The sequence below is a fragment of the Myotis myotis genome, unplaced genomic scaffold, assembly GCF_014108235.1.
Source record: "Myotis myotis isolate mMyoMyo1 unplaced genomic scaffold, mMyoMyo1.p scaffold_m19_p_12, whole genome shotgun sequence".
In the NCBI taxonomy this organism is placed as follows: domain Eukaryota; kingdom Metazoa; phylum Chordata; class Mammalia; order Chiroptera; family Vespertilionidae; genus Myotis; species Myotis myotis.
Window position 1 is genome coordinate 60,407,987 of NW_023416316.1, and position 17,992 is coordinate 60,425,978.

Consider the following 17,992-nt stretch of genomic DNA (forward strand, 5'->3'; position numbering starts at 1 on the left):
GGAAATAGATTTGAGACATTTGAATGAGTTGTAATCCTGCGATTCCATATGTGTCGCCTCTGCACTGTAGAATTCCGGGGGGTGGGTTGGGGGCGGGGGTATATCTCATTTTTGTCCGTAATGACACTGTGAATGGTACTTCTAAAGTTGTGCAATGAATGGGTTGGCCCATATGCTGCTCACTGGCCCAGGTGACCGACCGTATTGAGTGTTTCAGGAAAACTCTCGGGTCAGACTGTATCGAAGCCTCGGCATTTCTGCGTCTCTTCTAAGCCTCAGCCTTTTGCAAATACAAGGGTGACCTCAGTCTAAAAGTTACGCACATCCAACACAAGACCTGAGAGTCTGGCTGCTGTGGGAGTGTTGGCATGGGAAGCGTTTTAGAGATGAGAGATTATTATCTGACAGTTCAATCTTGCATTCATAAAGCTGCCGCTTGGGCGACAGTCTTTTGAGAACTTACCCAGTGCTCCTTTCAGTTACCCCCTCAAGATCCGTCAGCTTTTCCAGCTTTGGAAAGTGATTTCTGTTTGTCAGGACAGGAAAACAATAGCGTTCCAGTCAGGCTGGATTTCACCACTGGATATTTTGTCAATTAGAGAACAGTATTATATCACTGAAGTAATGCACAGGCTGACCTGAGTTAAAAGCCATCTGTGGAGAGCACAACGTATGTGGGATCGAGCGGAGAGGGAGGGGAGGAGGAAGAGTGAGTGAATTCAGCACAGTGCTTGGGTAGATGCTCTTTCACTTATATATATAATTATATATGTAATTCATATTACTATCATCATCATCATCATTGTCACATTGTGTAGTAGGTATAGCCCCTTTGGTTAGTATCACTACGATCATAAATGACCTTGTGACCTCCAGTACTGCTTTTGTAGTCAGTGTCTGATACCAGAGCAACTTCTGGGCAGGCTTGGCTCTCTTCTTATGGACAGTCTCACTAAGGTAAGTCAGTTCTTTTCACCATTGATAGGCTGGAAATTTTGTCAGTTCAGACATTTATGATTTGGGGAGAATATATTTAAGAAGTGTCTTCCTTTTGGGGTAATATTTCTATGTCAAAAATGTGCCTTAAGTTAGAGCGAAAATGACAATGATGACCATCTTTGAAGAAAAATACATGGTGTTATTATTTGAGGGTCAATATTTAGGAGGCAGAAGGGTAAAGACAAGCTTTAATGCTTTTTGTTCAGACAAAAGACCAGGAGACGGTAATAGAGCTCTCTGGCTGTCATCTCTTTCTGAACTGTCGTTTCCTGCAGGCCCTATCAGCACGGCGCAGACATGCTGGCCGCCATTTCCCAGGTGCTGAACGAGTGCACCAAGCCTGATCAGGCCACCCCAGCGGCCTTGGTGTTACAAGGTCTCCATGCACTCTGCCAAGCCGAGGTAGGCTCTTTGAACTGGCTTGTATAATTGTGAAGAAAAGAATTTACAAGGTATATTAGTTACGAGGATGTAAGATCAGATTCAAGTAACTGAAAGTTTGGATATTCATTCCCAGGGATTTTGGGTTGAGAGAGTGAAGCAAGACCTTCTACTTTACCCATTCTTTGTAGAGGGGAGACTTGAAACATCTGGTTATGTAGACATTCTCTAGAGAATTATTTATTCTCTTATTTATTTCTGTTAATATAGAAAGGAAAGTTATGCTTATAGGAGAATTCTTGAATACATTTGCTTCTTAGTTTCGTGATTAGAGAGCCTTACAAGCAGATGAGGTGAAAAGGTTGGGATGGACTAGCAGTGGTTCTCAACCTTCCTAATGCCACGACCCTTTAATACAGTTCCTCATGTTATGGTGACCCCCAACCATAAAATTATTTTCGTTGCTACTTCATAACTGTAATGTTGCTACTGTTATGAATCGTAATGTAAATATCTGACATGCAGGATGTATTTTCATTGTTCGCGACCCACAGGTTGAGAACCGCTGGACTAGTGGCATTTTCATAACCAGCAACCGTTATTGCTGGCTTGCAGACTGGCTAAGGAGCCTTGCTTTCCTAGTGATCCGTTTGGATGCATCAGTGTTAGAACTGAGGCTCGAACTCATTTTCTGATCTTCAGACAGCTCACAAATGACAGCCCAGCAGAGAGTCTCTGCTGCTGGGAGAAATGTGATAATGACAGAAGTGATCCTTCACTAACCACACTTTGGTTCTTGCCAGAGTGAACATACCTACGCAAAATTGTGCCTTTTTAGAGAAAGAGACTAAGTAGAATTATTTTAGCTTGTGATAATTATGCTTGATATGATGGTAATGAATGTAATACAATAATACAAGCAGTGGCTGGATTGAATGTTCATATGCTCGTGTCCCTGTGCTGAGCACTTTTCATTTATGTTCTTCAACAACTCTGCAATGCAGGGGTTATAACACCATTTTATAGGTGAGGAAAACAGGCCTCAGAGGCAGGTTAGATATTTCCTCAGGACCGGGTCTGAGAATGAACTAATGTTCTTCTGGGTACACACTTATTTCAGCAGGCAGTAAAGTCCACCGCTGCATGGGAACTGTGCGCGGAGGGCAGTGTTTTCAGTGCCAGTAGTTGGCAGAAATTTCAGGGTTTCCCGACGGAGGACTATTACAGCCAAACCAAGGACTTTGTATTTTACCGCTCCCATCAGTCATCTAGAATTGGGAAGTATCACCTTAATCATTATATTGTTTTCATAAAACCTTTTCTTTAAATGAGGTTTTAACAGAATCTTTGAGAGGAGAATGTTATACACTCACCTCCATATGGTGCCCACTATTATAATTTTGGAATATTTCTCTTTATTATTTTTTCCGAACAGAAATCAACTTATTTCTAAAATTAACTTTTTCCCCTAAAAAATAGTCATTTTGTCTTATTGTGCCTATAATCCCGCTGGGTTCCCCCGGCCTCCTCTGCTGTTTCTGTGGGGCTCTTGTCTGTTGGTGCTTACTGATGCGTAAGATGTCCTCAGAGTGCGTGCTGTTTTTCTCATTCCGTTTCTCTAAGATATTCATTGTAGCTCAGACCAGAGATAGGAAAAACATTCCCTGATGTGGTAGGAAGCATCTTCACAGGCTGAGACGATCCCATGCCTGTAGCATTCATTAGCTGTTTCCTTTGGCTAATTTACGTAACCCCCTGAGCCTCTCTTTCTTCAAATCAAGATAAAATGCGATTACACACAAAAAACACTTAGCGTAATATCTGTCCATAGAGGTGCTTTTTAAGTGTTGAACTTGCTCCAGAAATATTGGTACACAATTAGATATAATCAATGCCATTAGGAACGTTTTAGATGGTTTTTGTTTTTGTTTTTGAATCTTTTCCCTAAAACTCACGCAATGATGGTGACTTAATTTCTTTCTCCAAACGGTATCCTATCCCTTCACTGCTGGGGCTCTTGGCGCTTATTTCTATACTTAAAGGAAACCACTTTGGATTGTTGAATTTTTAGCCCCGAATCCATTCCCCCAACCCAAACTACTACCCATAATGGTAATTTTGAGACCACGATTATACTGTCTAAATCCATCTAGGCTACTACAGCAAAAATAACATGAGCTGGATGGCTTAGCTACAGCACACATGTATTTCTCACAGCTCTGGGGGCTGGGAAAGCCAGATCAAGGCACTGGCATATTCAGTGTCTGGTGGGGGATGCTTCCCGGTTCATAGAAGGCCACCGTTCTCATGATGGCTGTCTTTTCACTGTAGTCTCACCCAGCAGAAGGCACAAGACAGCTCTCTGGAGTCTCGTCACAAAGACACTAATCCCAGCCATGAAAACTCTCCCCTCATGACCTCATCACCTCCCAAAGATCTGTCTCATAATACCATCATCATGGGGATTAGGATTTCCACATATGAATTTGGGGGTGACACAGGCATTTAGCCTATAGCAACTAGAGTACTTCTCTCACATTTCATCTGTCCTCCAGAGGAATTGAAGTATCATGTCTAGGTATATCTTAAATAAAGGCTCTTTCTTATTTTGATACATCAATAATCCTTTTCTTTGCTCGATTAAAGGCATTTCTTTTTCTCTTAATGTTATGAAATCAACATTCAATATAATATTTTTATCAAAGGCTTTCCCATCCTTGCCTGAAGTAGAGGGCTTTTGGGGGAAACTTCAACTGAAATGTTGCAAATGAAATAAGAATTCAATATGTTATCTTCCTAATGAATAGATGCTATCCCCTTTAAATTTTTTTTTTTTTAATAATACGATGAGCATTAATAGATCTTAAAGCAATACCAGCAATCAGTTAACTTCATTTTATTATAAGGAATACTTACTTCCTTGTCTCTTATTTATCATCTCTCTTTCTTGTCTAGAGTATGAACCCACTATTTTATTGATATTTACTAAAGGTGACAAGTGTTATTAATCATGTTTTCCTTATAGATATTACAAAAGTCCTGAGTTGTGAAACTTGTTGAAACTGCATCACTGTTAATTTTTATTTAATAAATATTCTTTTTTATGCTCGGTAATTAGTAACTTTATGTTCATCTAAATAAGTAGAAATAATGTATCCTCCCTCAATGGCTTAGATCAAGCATGTTAAACTCGTGGCCCGCGGGCTGCAAGCATTGTTTATTTGGCCCATGTTAGCCTTTGAGTTTGACATGCTTGGCCTAGATGGTAATCATGTATCTTTCTGTTTTAAGCCTTTCTACGCTTTTTTTTGTATGTGTTCATCAGTTGGGAAACTGCTGCTGTTATGTCCTGTGATGTGTGTTAAAGTTGTAAAATATACTCAATTCGGTGGCCCTTGTCAGGTCACATTTACTAATTTTGGGCTAATCTTTTGGGTGTGTGTTTTTTTGCCAGCATGCTGTCCACAGAAGCCAGCATGCATTCTGCGAGGCTGTTTATTCTGTCTTCTAATTGATTTCATGTGTGAAACATTAATGGTTGCCAAGAGTTTCAAGAATGAAAATATTCAGCATAGTTATAAGTCTGTTTCCCTGCAGCATTTGGCAGTGATTTGTCTGTCCACTGCTCTCTAGATCCCTAACTATCAAATATAATTAAGAATATGGAAAGATAACCTAAGACAATGAAACTTTAAAAATCAATAAGGATAAGAGAATGAATTGAATAATCCTGTCTTTAAGAAAATACCTCAATTGGAAAACCATACAAAATTGGATTTTACTGAGCTTTCCCATCCTTTCCTTTGTATAAGAAGTAGAGCTCTTGCCCAGCTGGCGTGGCTCAGTGGTTGAGCGTCGACCTATGAACCAGGAGGTCACGGTTGGGGCCCCAAGTTGTGGGCCCAATCCCCAGAGTAGGGCATGCAGGAGGCAGTCACTCAATATTCTCATCATTAATGTTTCTACTTTCTTTCCCTCTCCCTTCCTCTCTGAAATAAATAAAAATATATGTATTTTTTTTAAAAAAGTAGAGCTCTTTTTCTAAAAATGGACAATGGACCCTTCAGTTTCGAAAGTCACAATCATGAAATTCCTTTGCCCTTGGTAGGATCAGATTAAGCCTGCAATTACTGCTGCTTAATCATTTATCATGGTCTCCAGAGACTGAAAGGATGGATTCCACCGCAAGGCCAACTCTGACAAAATTGTATTTATAATATGGTTTTCTTTGGTGCTACTTTACTGGACAAAAAAATGGAGAGAGAAAGGTCTAAGAATCTTGGTAGACAGTAAAGACAAGAATGCAGTTTGGCATTTTAGAATTGGAAAAGAGAAACTTTTCAATTATCTTTTCTTTAACACTATTGATGTATTGATTCAGGACTTCACAAAATTTTTTTAGGCTGAATTACTTAAAATATTGCTAATATTTTTGGATTCCTTGTATGAATTTGGACATTTTGTATTATGGGGATTCATTTTACGCTAAAAACAAAACAAAACAGAGGTTCTGGAAATTTTTCTCTTTCCTAAGGTCATATGGCTAAAAAATGAAAAGTAGACACAAGACTTCTCCAAATCTAATGCTCTTATGTTATTCTGAGCGATATTCCTTTGATAATTATGGGTATTAAAAGTTTTATTTTCAAGCTGAGGGCTTGTCATTTTCTAAGATAATTTATATTATTGAATTCTTTTTTAAAAATTAAATTCTTTATTGTTTAAAGTATTACATGTCTCCCTTTTCCCCCATTGACCTCTCTCTGGATGTTCCCAACCCCCAGCACATACCCTCCCTCTCCCCTACCCCCCTCCCCACGCCCCCCGCCCGCCACTGTCTGTGTCCATGGGTTATGCTTACTACTATATGCATGCATACAAGCCCTTTGGTTGATCTTTTACCTCCACCTCACCACCGCCTTCCCTATGAGGTTGGATGGTCTGTGCGATGCTTCTATGCCTCTGGGTCTATTTTTGTTCATCAGACTATTGTTCATTATAATCCACAAATGAGTAAGATCATGTGCTATTTATCTTTCTCCGACTGGCTTATTTTGCTTAGCATAATGCTCTCCTGGTCCATCCATGCTGTAGCAAATGGTAAGAGTTCCTTCTTTTTTTATAGCAGCATAGTATTCCATTGTGTAGATGTACCACAGTTTTCTAATCCTCTCATCTGCTGATGGGCACTTAGGCTGTTTCCAAATCTTAGCTATTGTAAATTGTGCCGCTATAAACATAGGGGTGCATATATCCTTTCTCATTGGTGTTTCTGATTTCTTGGGATATAGTCCTAGAAGTGGAATTACTGGGTCAAATGGGAGTTCCATTTATAATTTTTTGAGGAAACGCCATTCTGTCTTCCACAGTGGCTGCATTCCAGTCTGCATTCCCACCAGCAGTGCACGAGGGTTCCTTTTTCTCCACATCCTCACCAGCACTTGTCATTTGTTGATTTGTTGATGATAGCCATTCTGACAGGTATGAGGTGGTACCTCATTGTCGTTTTGATTTGCATCTCTTGGATGATTAGTGACTTTGAGCATGTTTTCATATGTCTCTTGGCCTTCTCTATGTCCTCTTTCGAAAAGTGTCTATTTAGGCCCTTTGCCCATTTTTTGATTGGATTGTTTATCTTCCTTTTGTTAAGTTGTATGAGTTCCTATAAATTTTGGAGATTAAACCTTTATCATGTATAACATTGGCAATATATTCTCCCATGCTGTAGGCTTTCTTGTTTTGTTGGTTTCTTTTGCTGTGCAGGAGCTTTTTATTTTGATGTATTCCCATTTGTTTATTTTCTCCTTAGTTTCCATTGTCCTAGGAGCTCTATTGGTAAAGATATTGCTATGACATATGTCTGATATTTTGCTGCCTATGGATTCTTCTAAGATTTTTATGGTTTCTCATCTCATGTTATGTCCTTTATCCATTTTGAGTTTATTTTTGTGTATGGTGTAAGCTGGTGGTCTACTTTTATTTTATTTCTTGCATGTATCTGTCCAATTTTCCCAAAACCATTTATTAAAGAGACTGCCTTGACTCCATTGTATGTTCTTGACTCCTTTGTCAAATATTAATTGAACGTAATGGCTTGGATGGATTTCTGGGTTCTCTGTTCTGTTCCATTGGTCTATATGTTTGTTCTTGTGCCAGTACCAGGCAGTTTTGAGAACAGTGGCTTCGTATTATAGCTTGATATCTGGTATTGTGACCCTCCAACTTTGTTCTACAAATTCTCTTTTCTTTATTTTTGCCATTCAGCTTTCTCATATCCTCACATTGGCCCCATATGCCTTGGTTTTGTTTTTATTGTTTTTTACTTAATATAAAGTTATGGCTCTGAGAAGAAATATTCTCTCATTTTAAAAAGTTTTACTGAGATATAATTTACATACCATTTACATCGTCCATTTCATGTGTACAACTTAATGGTTTTTAGTATATTTAGGGTTATGAAGTCATCACCACAATCAATTTTAGAGCATTTTTATCACCCTCCCCCCAAATCCTGTACCCTTTAGCTGCCACCTCCTAACCCCCAATCCTTTTCTAGCCATAGGCAATCACTATTCTACTTTTGTCTCCATGGATTTGCCTAGTCTGGACATTTTCTATAAATGGAGTCATATAATATATTATCTTTTGGGACTGGCTTATTTCACTTAACATGCCTTCAAGGTTCAATGTTGTAGCATGCACCAATACTTCATTTCTTTTTATGATTGAATAATGTTCCACCTGTTTATCCTACATTTTATTTATTCATTCATCAGTTGATGGACATTTTTTCTCTTTTTTGGCTATTATGAGTAATAGTGCTATGAACATTTATGCACAGGTTTTGCTTGGATATATGTTTTCATTTTTTGAAGGGTATAATGTAGGAATGGAATTGCTGGATCATACAGTTCCTCAATGTTTAACCTTTTAAAGAACTTACAGAACTCTCTTTAAAGTGGCTGTGCCATTTTACATTCCTACTGGCAGTATACGCAGGTTCTAATTTCTCCCCATCGTCAGCAACACTTGTTATTATCTGCTTAAAAAAAAGAAGAGAGAAAGAAAGAGAGAAAGAAAGAAAGAGAGAAAGAAAGAAAGAGAAAGAGAGAAAGAGAGAAAGAGAGAAAGAAAGAAAGAAAGAAAGAAAGAAAGAAAGAAAGAAAGAAAGAAAGAAAGAAAGAAAGAAAGAAAAAGTAGCCTTTTAGTGAGTGTAAAGTAATATCTCATGTGGCTTTGATTTGCGTTTTCCTGCTGACTAATAATTTTGAGCATCTTTTCCTGTGTTTATTGGCCACTTATATATCTTTTTGGAGAAATTAAGATACTTAAATATTCTCCCCTTCATTGCTTTTAACTTCCCCGGTCAGCCAAGTTATATTTCATTTCTACAGGAATGATTAGTAAAAACAATATTGTCCTCATGCTTCTAAGGAAAGGAAATGACTTTGTGTGTGTATCTTTTATGGGCCTTTTATTACAAAGAGCTTATCAAACCATACAGAAGATCCAATAAAGAAACCTATAATCTACTTTGATACTTTGTCCATGTGTAACATTTTTCTTCATTTTCATATGAAATTAGTGGAATGCTTTTAGCTGTAGAATTATTGGAGATGTTTTAATAATAGTAGTAAGTACCTATTGATTTACTGAGTGCTTTCTATATTTTAAGCACTATGTACTATGTTATTATATTTATTATCTCATTTAATCTTACTAAAATGCCCTGTCTGTGATAGGTACCATTTTCTTCTCGGAGACTGACAGAGATTAAATAATTGCTCAAAGTCATTCAATTAAAAGATGGTAGAGTCAGGATTTAAACTCAGGTCTGTCTAAATTCAAAGTCAATTTCTTAATCACTATGTTGTTTTAACACAGCTTGTTTGAGATGTAATGCACATGCTATCACCATGCTTGTGTTTAGTCCACCATGTCATGTTGTTATTGGAGAAATCTCTGTGAGCATGATGCTGTACTCGTTACTTGTACTTTTCCTTCTCCATTTCCTTTGTAATTGATAATGCATGAGATTTTACATTATTTAGGCTTTATATAAAGAACCTAATGAAGAAGATGTTTTGAGCTCAAATCAATTAATTTTCAGCGTTTTTATGGGTTATATTTTATATTTTAAAGATGCATAAAATGATTTCATGCCTCTTTTAAAGACATTCTATTGTTATAGTATTTCTTACCATACCTCTCACAAAGCCATTTTAATTTTTCTATATCCCTGCCCATTGTATGTTTTATACATACATTTTTTACAATTTTCATCTTCTCTATATTGTGCTATAAAGATTTTCTATTTTGATACAAATTTTAGTGGCATCCTTATTTCCATCGAGTGTAAGCATTATAAGTAATCAAATTATTTTTTATTGGATTTCTAAGTTACTTTCCATTTTTCTCTCATATACTCAATAGTTTAAAAAGTAATTACATATGTAAAGTTTTTTCTTTCTTTTGGATTATTTTCTTGAGCTAAATATTTCAGAGTTTTAAAGATATAATTGTGTTAAATAGTTAGGTTATTATTCATTTTTAATAACTTTCCATGCTTACCTGAGCATGAGAAAGAGGTGGAATGTACTAATTTGTATCCAAGTTTCTGGCAATACTATTTGTTAGTACTGAGAACAGTTCAATTGAGTCACTACTTCATTGAGTCTAGGGTAGCTTTTCTTCTTATGATCATTCTACTTGTTACCAGGAATCCAGAATCCCTTCTCTCCAATGAATACAAGCTGTTATTAAGCAAAGGGAAAGTCTAACTTGAATGTTCTTTACTCAGAGTGTCTTTATCCCATGTAGGTTTAGCTTTTGGGAGAATCTATATAATAAAAGCCTAAGCAACCATTATGGTGGAACAACCAGAATGACTGGTCGCTATGATGAGCACTGATTACCAGGGGGCAGATGCTCAACGCAGGAGCTGCCCCTTGTGGTCAGTGCGCTCCCACAGGGGGAGCGCTGCTCAGCCAGAAGCCGGACTCATGGCTGGCAAGCACAGCAGCAGTGGCGGGAGCCTCTCCTGCCTCCATGGCAGCGCTAAGGAGCAGCGTGTAGGTGGGTGGTAAGGAGCGAGGGATCCTGAATTGCAAGGGTGGACATCCCCCAAGGGGTCCTGGACTGCGAGAGGGTGCATGCCGGGCTGAGGGACACACACACACACACACACACACACACACACACACTGCGCAAATTTTGTGCACTGGGTCTCTAGTTATTAATAAAAAAGAACAGGTGGTGATTAAACCCATTATAGACTTTTAAATAAAAATTGTTAAAAAGTTAAGTATATTTTTATTCATTTTGTTTTTTTAAGTCATTTGTGCATTATTATGAATGTTTTTAAAATTCATCTAGAGATCATATTTAAATCCATTCCAGCGTTTTCGTTTTTTTTGTGGGTTTGTTTTTTGGGGTTTTTTTTTTTTTTTTTTTGCTTTTATTTTATACTTTTAAAATGCTTTTATCACTCTTTTCCTTTATAGATTTATGGGTTGTAAGTTTAAAAGGGATCCTATTTACTTCATACAGTCTGTTGTCTGTTTCAGGAGATGTTCAAGTAGAAGGTTTGGCAGCCTTTCAGAAGTGTTTGGCCAAACTGTCATTTATTCATCCTCTGATGAGCAGAGGTGGTGAGGAGAGCCAGGAAAAGGACATGGTGCAACTTCCCCCTCAAGCCCTGTGTCCATTGCAACAGCTCTCATAGGCTCGGATTCCCTCGGCAGAACACAAAGCGTTAACCCTAGCATAAAAATATTGAAAATACAAGCCAGGCTGTGCAAGACCCTCTTCTGGATAAAAAGATTTCTCAGACATTTTCGGCTTCTGTGAACTCACAGTCTAGTAAGGGAGAACGTTGTGTTAAGTGCACTAAGTATATTTGCAATTAGAAATAGTGCAGAGGAGAGACATAAGCCATCACAGGAATATTTCTCTCTACCTCAAGCAGTGGAGGAAAATAATATGTGGGAGAAGAGAGGGGCTCTGTGGCTTGCCAGTACCTTTAGTTTTTCTTCCTTGTTTATGTGAACAGCTGTATTGAGAGAAAACTCACATATCATAGAACTCACCCATTTAAAGTGTATCATTCAGTGGCTTTTTGAATACTCAGAGTTATACATCCATCACCATAGTCCATTTCAGAACGTTTTCACGGCCCCCAAAAGAAACCTCACGCTCTCCATGCCCTCCAGCCCTAGGGAACCAACAGTCTACTTTATGTCTGTATGGATGGGCCTGCTCGAACATTGCGTATAAATGGAGCCATACAGTATGTGGTCTTTGGGGTCTGGTTTCTTTCACTTAGCATCATGTTCTCAAGGTTCATCTATGTCGTAGCATGTATCAGCATTTCCTTCTTTTTTATGGCTGAGTGATATCGCATTGTAGGACGATTCCACATTTTATTCATCTGTGCATCAGTTGATGGACGCTTGGGTTGTTCCCACTGTGGGGCTATTATAAATAATGCTGCTGTGAACATTCATGTGCAAGTTCTTGTGTGGGCACGTTTCATTTTTCCTGGGTGTGTATCTAAGAGTGGAATTGCTGGATGATATAACTCAATGTTTAACTATTGGAGGAACTGCCAGACTGTTTTCCAGAGCAGCTGTACTGCTTTACGTTTGCCCAACATACATCTTTCTTCTACTCTCCCCAAATAACGCAGATACTATGAGGTAGGTATTGCTATGAAGTATTGTTAGTTGTTGCCTTCACTGTTACTCAAAACTAACATGTATATGATGAGGAAGAATAAGAATACAATAGCATATATTCTGCCATAGAAGAGAATTATTAGGAAAGAGGAAAGGGGAGGTGCCCTGACCAATTGTTTGTTTCCAACTTTATCTGGGACATTGTTGCCTTGCCACTCAAAACAATTTTGTCATCTGCCTTTGGTGGATTGCCAAGCCTTGTCTCCATAGGTACCATGTTTGACCAGTAATCGGTAGCAATCCTGAATGGTTTGATGTTTACCATACTAAGGATGTTTCTCCTCATAAAAACCACCAACATATTTATGAATCAAAGTGTGAAAACTTATGGCCTATTTTGTTTGATTATCATAGGATTACTATTTTAAATTAATTCTATTATTAATTAAAGTAAAAATATCAATATCGACCCTATCTCAGTGAAACAGGAAGTACCTGGGCTGCTTTTACACATGAAAAAGGCCCGTGAAAAGGTGTCAGGTAGCAGTTTGTCGCTCCCTGTGGATGAGTATGTACTCTCATTGCTGTCATCCCCTTGCTTCCAGGTGTACATTATCTAGTCTTTGCAAGTGTGTTCCTTGTTTTACATTAGAAATAATTTCGTGTAAGCAATGTCAGTTTGCCTTCTTAACAACTTGCCCTTCATCTTTCCAAACCATTCTTCAACAAAGATGTCATATGGCTAGTAAACAAATGAAAAAAGAAGTCATATTGTTAGTCATTGGGAAATGTATACACCATTGGAATCACTAAAATGAAAAAAACTGACAATACTACATATTTGAGAAGGTGTGAAGTAATTGGATGCATTGCTGTCAGTAATATATCATAATGTAACCATTGTGGCAAAGTATTTGGTAGTTTCTTATAAAGCTGAACATAAACCTACCTTATGCAACATTTCTAATTCTAGATATTTACCAAAGGAAATGAAAACATGTCCACAAAATAAAACTTTTCCTTTCAGCTTTATTAATGACAGCATTTTTGGAAACAACCCAAATGTCCATCAGCTGGTCAATGGGTAAATAAGTTGTATGTATTCATACAGTGGAATACTCTTTAGAAATAAAAGGAATTCGACCGTGCTATTTGCAACAATATGGATGAATCTCGGAAACGTGCTCCATGAAAGAAGGCAGTCCCAAAACCATTCATACATTTTATTTTTATGGAATTCAATAGGCAAAAATCTATCTATGGAGGTAGAAATCCAAATAGTGGTTGATGGTTGAGGAGAAGGGCATAGACTAGAAAGGGGTATGGGGAATTTTCTGGACTGTGGTCTCTGTCTGCACTGTCCAGTGTAGGAGCTGCTAGCCACACATGGCTAATCAGCCCCTGCACTCTGGCCAGTTCAAATTGTGATGTGCTGTTAAGTGTAAACTACATGGACAAAGCCATAGTACAAATAAAATGTAAAATATCTTACAATATTTTAATTACATATTGAAATGCTAGTATTTTGGACATATTGGGTTAAATAAAACATATTCAAATTTCATTTCTCTTTTTTTTTTTTTACTTTTTAAAAGTGTGGTTACTAGAAAATTTAAAAATTGCACATCTGGCTCACATTTTATTTCTATGGTCACATCTTGATTAGGGTGGTGGTTATAACAGCATATACATCTGTCTGAATTCACCGAACTGCATAAATAAGATCAATACTTTTTACAGCATGTTATACTTTACAACACCAAAACTATAAAAGCTACAATTTTTCATGCTGGTTACCTGGTTACCCTAATATCTGATATTAGATTTCACAAAGGTCTTGTGATATAGGTGATGTTTGCTGATGGGTATAGGAAGTCTAACATCCTGTCGATGTAGAAACGTGGTAACATGGGGATTTGAGTGCTCTTTGGTTTAACTGTAATTCCTGTGCTTTTCCCACTCTGTCATGTTGCTTTACCAACTGTGATAAAAGTGTGAGGAGTATACTTTGGGGACAGCTTAAGTTTTGCTCCTTCAGTCATTGATTTCTAGCCCTGTGCTGTGTGAGTGGTGATGAATGAGTCACAACAATTTGGAAAGATAATTCCGTACCTGCCTAGACATCTGGTAACCTTCCTATCGCCGTCTCCAAGAGGAAAAGAACTTCTAGTGTAAGCACATCACCGGTGGCCGGAGGAGAAACCGCTCGCGGTGTGTGCAGAAATGAAAATCGGTACCCTGCCGCTGCCGTGAAAAGGGGACTCGCTCACTTTTAACATCTCCTCTCAAGTCTTGAGATGGGGACGGGAGGCAGTGCCCACCCTCTGTTTTCTTAAATCAGCTGTGAGTCTGTTGGAGCAAAAATTAATAGGCGTTGCAGGACCCTGAAGAAAAGCTCTTTCATCTTGCCCAGCGCCAAGAGGGTGTTCTATTTTCAAAGCGGAGTATTGTACACCCGAGCGACAGATAAGGAGGGGCGGGCTGTGACCGCTGGAAGAGTTCACTTCGGGCCATTTGTCACAGCAGCAATTTTCCCGGAAATACCCTATGCCAAGGTTATGTTTTGGCTATTCTCCCCTCTTGTATTGATTTATTTTCTGAAATCGCGGGGAAGGTGGTTGTCCCTGCCCTCGCCCATCATCCCAGCCCTTTGTCTGGCGGCTCCCTCTGAGCGCCTGGGGTGGGAATGATTTTCAATGGCGCGCAGCAGGTTTGGGAGGTGTTAGGGAGCGAGTGTGGTGTAGAAATGGCCAAGAGGAGTCCCGTATGTTGTTAAAGCATTTTTTTCAGCGTGATAAACATAATTTAATATGGAAATGTGATCCGTTGTGCCATGGCAGGGTTTCTCAGCTGTGTACAGTACGGATTCTGTCGCCTACTGTGGGCTCGGTATTTATTACACTCCGGAACCTCTTTTGTTCTTACGTTTTGTTTGTGGGGACTTTTAAAGGTGGATTGCCTGTTCAACCTTGCAGAGGAGTTGATTAAGTTTAATTTGCTATGCATTAGAGAAGGAATTTGCTGGTCTTTTTGAACTGAGCTCTACATTATTTGCAGTTGGGACATGTTTTTTGATGCCTTCAATTCTTCTTGGGCATGAAAACGCCTTTTCTACATTTGTTGAATCTATTTCCATGCTGAGCTTTTTATATGCCACAATGACTCTTTGCAGTTGAAAGTTGTAGTTTGGCCTTATTTTTAACTTTAAAAGGACAGCAGGAACTTGCCTATTATTAAACGTTTGTGGATATTATAACATTTACTTTGTCATTCTGTAAGTAGATTCTAAAATATGGTTTAAAATGGTTTTTCATTTTCTAAATAAAATTTTAACTGACTGTAGTGTGTTTGTATAATGGAATAGTATTCACACATGGCCATGTGTGAAATGTGTGGGAAAATAAAGATATGGTGTGTTTTTTCTTTAAATAGAGAAGAATTAAGCTTCCCACTATTCCTTAATTGGTTGTTTTAAATTTTTTTTTAAGAAAGCATTTGAAGATCATGTGAAGTTGAGCACTAGATCAAAACTTACCATAGAAAATTTTAAATAGAAGGTCTTGAAATGTCACCATTTCTTGTTTTTGCTTTTATACTTCAAACCTCTTTCTTCTGCTATTTGCCCTTTTCCACACTCAGATTTGCTATGCTCTTTTAAGATATTCTACTCTGAAAAACTTACAATCTCAGCTTTTAAAGTTATAACATTTAGGAGCTTCTCATGCCTCCTGTACGTTATTTAAATCCAATTTTCTGTTTCTTTGGTGCTTAAATAGTGTTTATGTGAAAAGCTTTCTCTCTGGAATTGGAATCTTGGTCTCTGAGGATTATTAACTGATGTGAGTAGTTTGTGACCGAGCGTGAATGCTGTTCGGGGTTTCCAGCCAGGAGCTTCCGGCTCTCAGTCACAAACCCAGGGCATTCTTTCAAAGATCAAACGAGTTGGACACTGGGAGAGTTTTAATGATGCCAGTTAACATCAGAAGAGCTGGGCTCTGAGGTTGCAGACTGTGCTCATCTGAATAAATGCCACTGAGCTGGAAATAATGACACGACTAAAATGATGCTAATTGTGTGCCATTCTGAATTCCAGTGAAAAATATATATTGGTTTAAGCTTATACAAGAGGTGGTTTTTCTTTGGGGAGAGGGATGTAAATGGGGTGTGGAGAGAGGATAGTAGACTGAGTGGCATCAATGGTTTGAAAGCTTTTATGGATTTTGTGATCTGATTGAAAGCATTATCTTGATACCTTCCAAGAAATTAGTAGGTCTTTTAAAAATGTCTTATTTAGCATATAGGGATATATCCCTGAGCTACAATTAACCTTTTCTTTAATCAAAAAATGGAATTATCTGTGGTATTTAAGCTCATCTCCTACTATATAAATGTGCTAAGAACATATATATATATCTCACCTTCTCTTGGCCTAGGATAAAATATCACTAAGAGACTCATTTCTGGAAAAGACTTTACCTTGAGTGAGTGACTAAAATCATGTGTTAGTAAAAGGCAGTGCTTAGGAAATATTTGGCATTAAAACAGCAAGAATTTGATAAGCCTTTACATAGTTACAGACTTACTCAGAATGCCTCTCCAACAAGCACACAAACCCAGCAGTAGTATTTAAAAATGATAATATACGCGTTTGGTTTTAAGTTGTTTAGTTTCAAGCTCTTCATAGTTGACAGAAAAGGATTCATTAGTCTGAGGACTGTACTATCAGTTGGATGTTATTTTAACGCCTTTTCATGGGTTAAATACACATTACTTATCTTTATGTTTTAGATGACTTCATGCAAGATAGGCCTTGTTGTCTGGTTTTCGAGCTTTATTAAAATCTGGACCTTGCTGTAACCAGTTTGGCTCAGTGGATAGAGCGTCGGCCTGCGGACTGAAGGGTCCCGGGTTCGATTCCGGTCAAGGGCATGTACCTTGGTTGCGGGCACATCCCCAGTAGGGGATGTGCAGGAGGCAGCTGATCGATGTTTCTCTCTCATCGATGTTTCTGACTCTCTATCCCTCTCCCTTCCTCTCTGTAAAAATATCAATAAAATATAGCTAAAAAAAAAAAAAAATCTGGACCTAATTCTTCTCACAAGAGCCTGGTGGAATGTATTGTCCTAGGTTCTAATTCGGGGGTACGAGTCAGATGTTCTCATGAGTACCATTCTTTTTGCTTTGGAGCCACGGCATATTCCCTCTACTTACATAAGTGGTCATTTGAGCAATTTACTTGCTTACACATATGACAGGGACCTACAGCTTTGTTTGAAATACAGGTCAAACAAAAGAATACCACTGACCTTATTTCTTTCTGTTACACTTATAACTTCAGTTGGAGTGCATTTTCTTTTTTTCACTTGTTTGGCTCTGCCACTCCCCCTAAAGCATGGACTTCAAAGAAAAATGAATGGCATTAATTTCTAGTGTGCAGAGTAGGGCCTTCCAAAGTTTGGGGATAGCTTGTGCTTCTGACTTAGAGCCTCTAGAGATGAAGCTTAGGCTGTCTACTCGTAACCGAGTTCCCCAGAGACACTGATGTGCAGTGAAGTTTGAGGCCATTGTCAAGAGCAGCAGTTTCTAAAGCAAACTGTGTGTAAGTCCACTCAGGTGGTGTGGGAAGAAAAGATTAGAATATTTCTTATTTATCTTAAAAAGAGAGAAGTTAAGCCTTAGTTATATTTAATATATGGATTGATGGCTTCTTTACTTGCACTTCCATCAGATGATCCTGTGTCACCTGTAAGCAGACCAGGGGTCCTAAAGGAAGGTGGGAATCCCCAGTGAAGACTAGTTGCAGCATCACCTCCCCTTTCACAGAAAATGGCTGGCCCTTGCAGTTTATGGATACCAGTTACATGAACTTATAGGAGATATATTTAGTTCCATCATTTTATTAATCATGCTGATTTCGGGTGTTTGACCACCATTAT

At 38.3% G+C, this 17,992-nt stretch overlaps 1 protein-coding gene across 2 annotated transcripts in view; it reads left to right on the forward strand.

Moving 5' to 3' along the window:
* Positions 1-17,992, forward strand: part of FOCAD (focadhesin) — a 274,973-nt gene that overhangs the window by 131,047 nt on the left and 125,934 nt on the right. For both annotated transcript variants that reach the window (XM_036331270.1, XM_036331271.1), the window contains one exon: positions 1,275-1,401. In XM_036331270.1, coding sequence (XP_036187163.1) covers positions 1,275-1,401 — 127 coding nt within the window. The remainder of the gene's footprint in view (positions 1-1,274; positions 1,402-17,992) is intronic.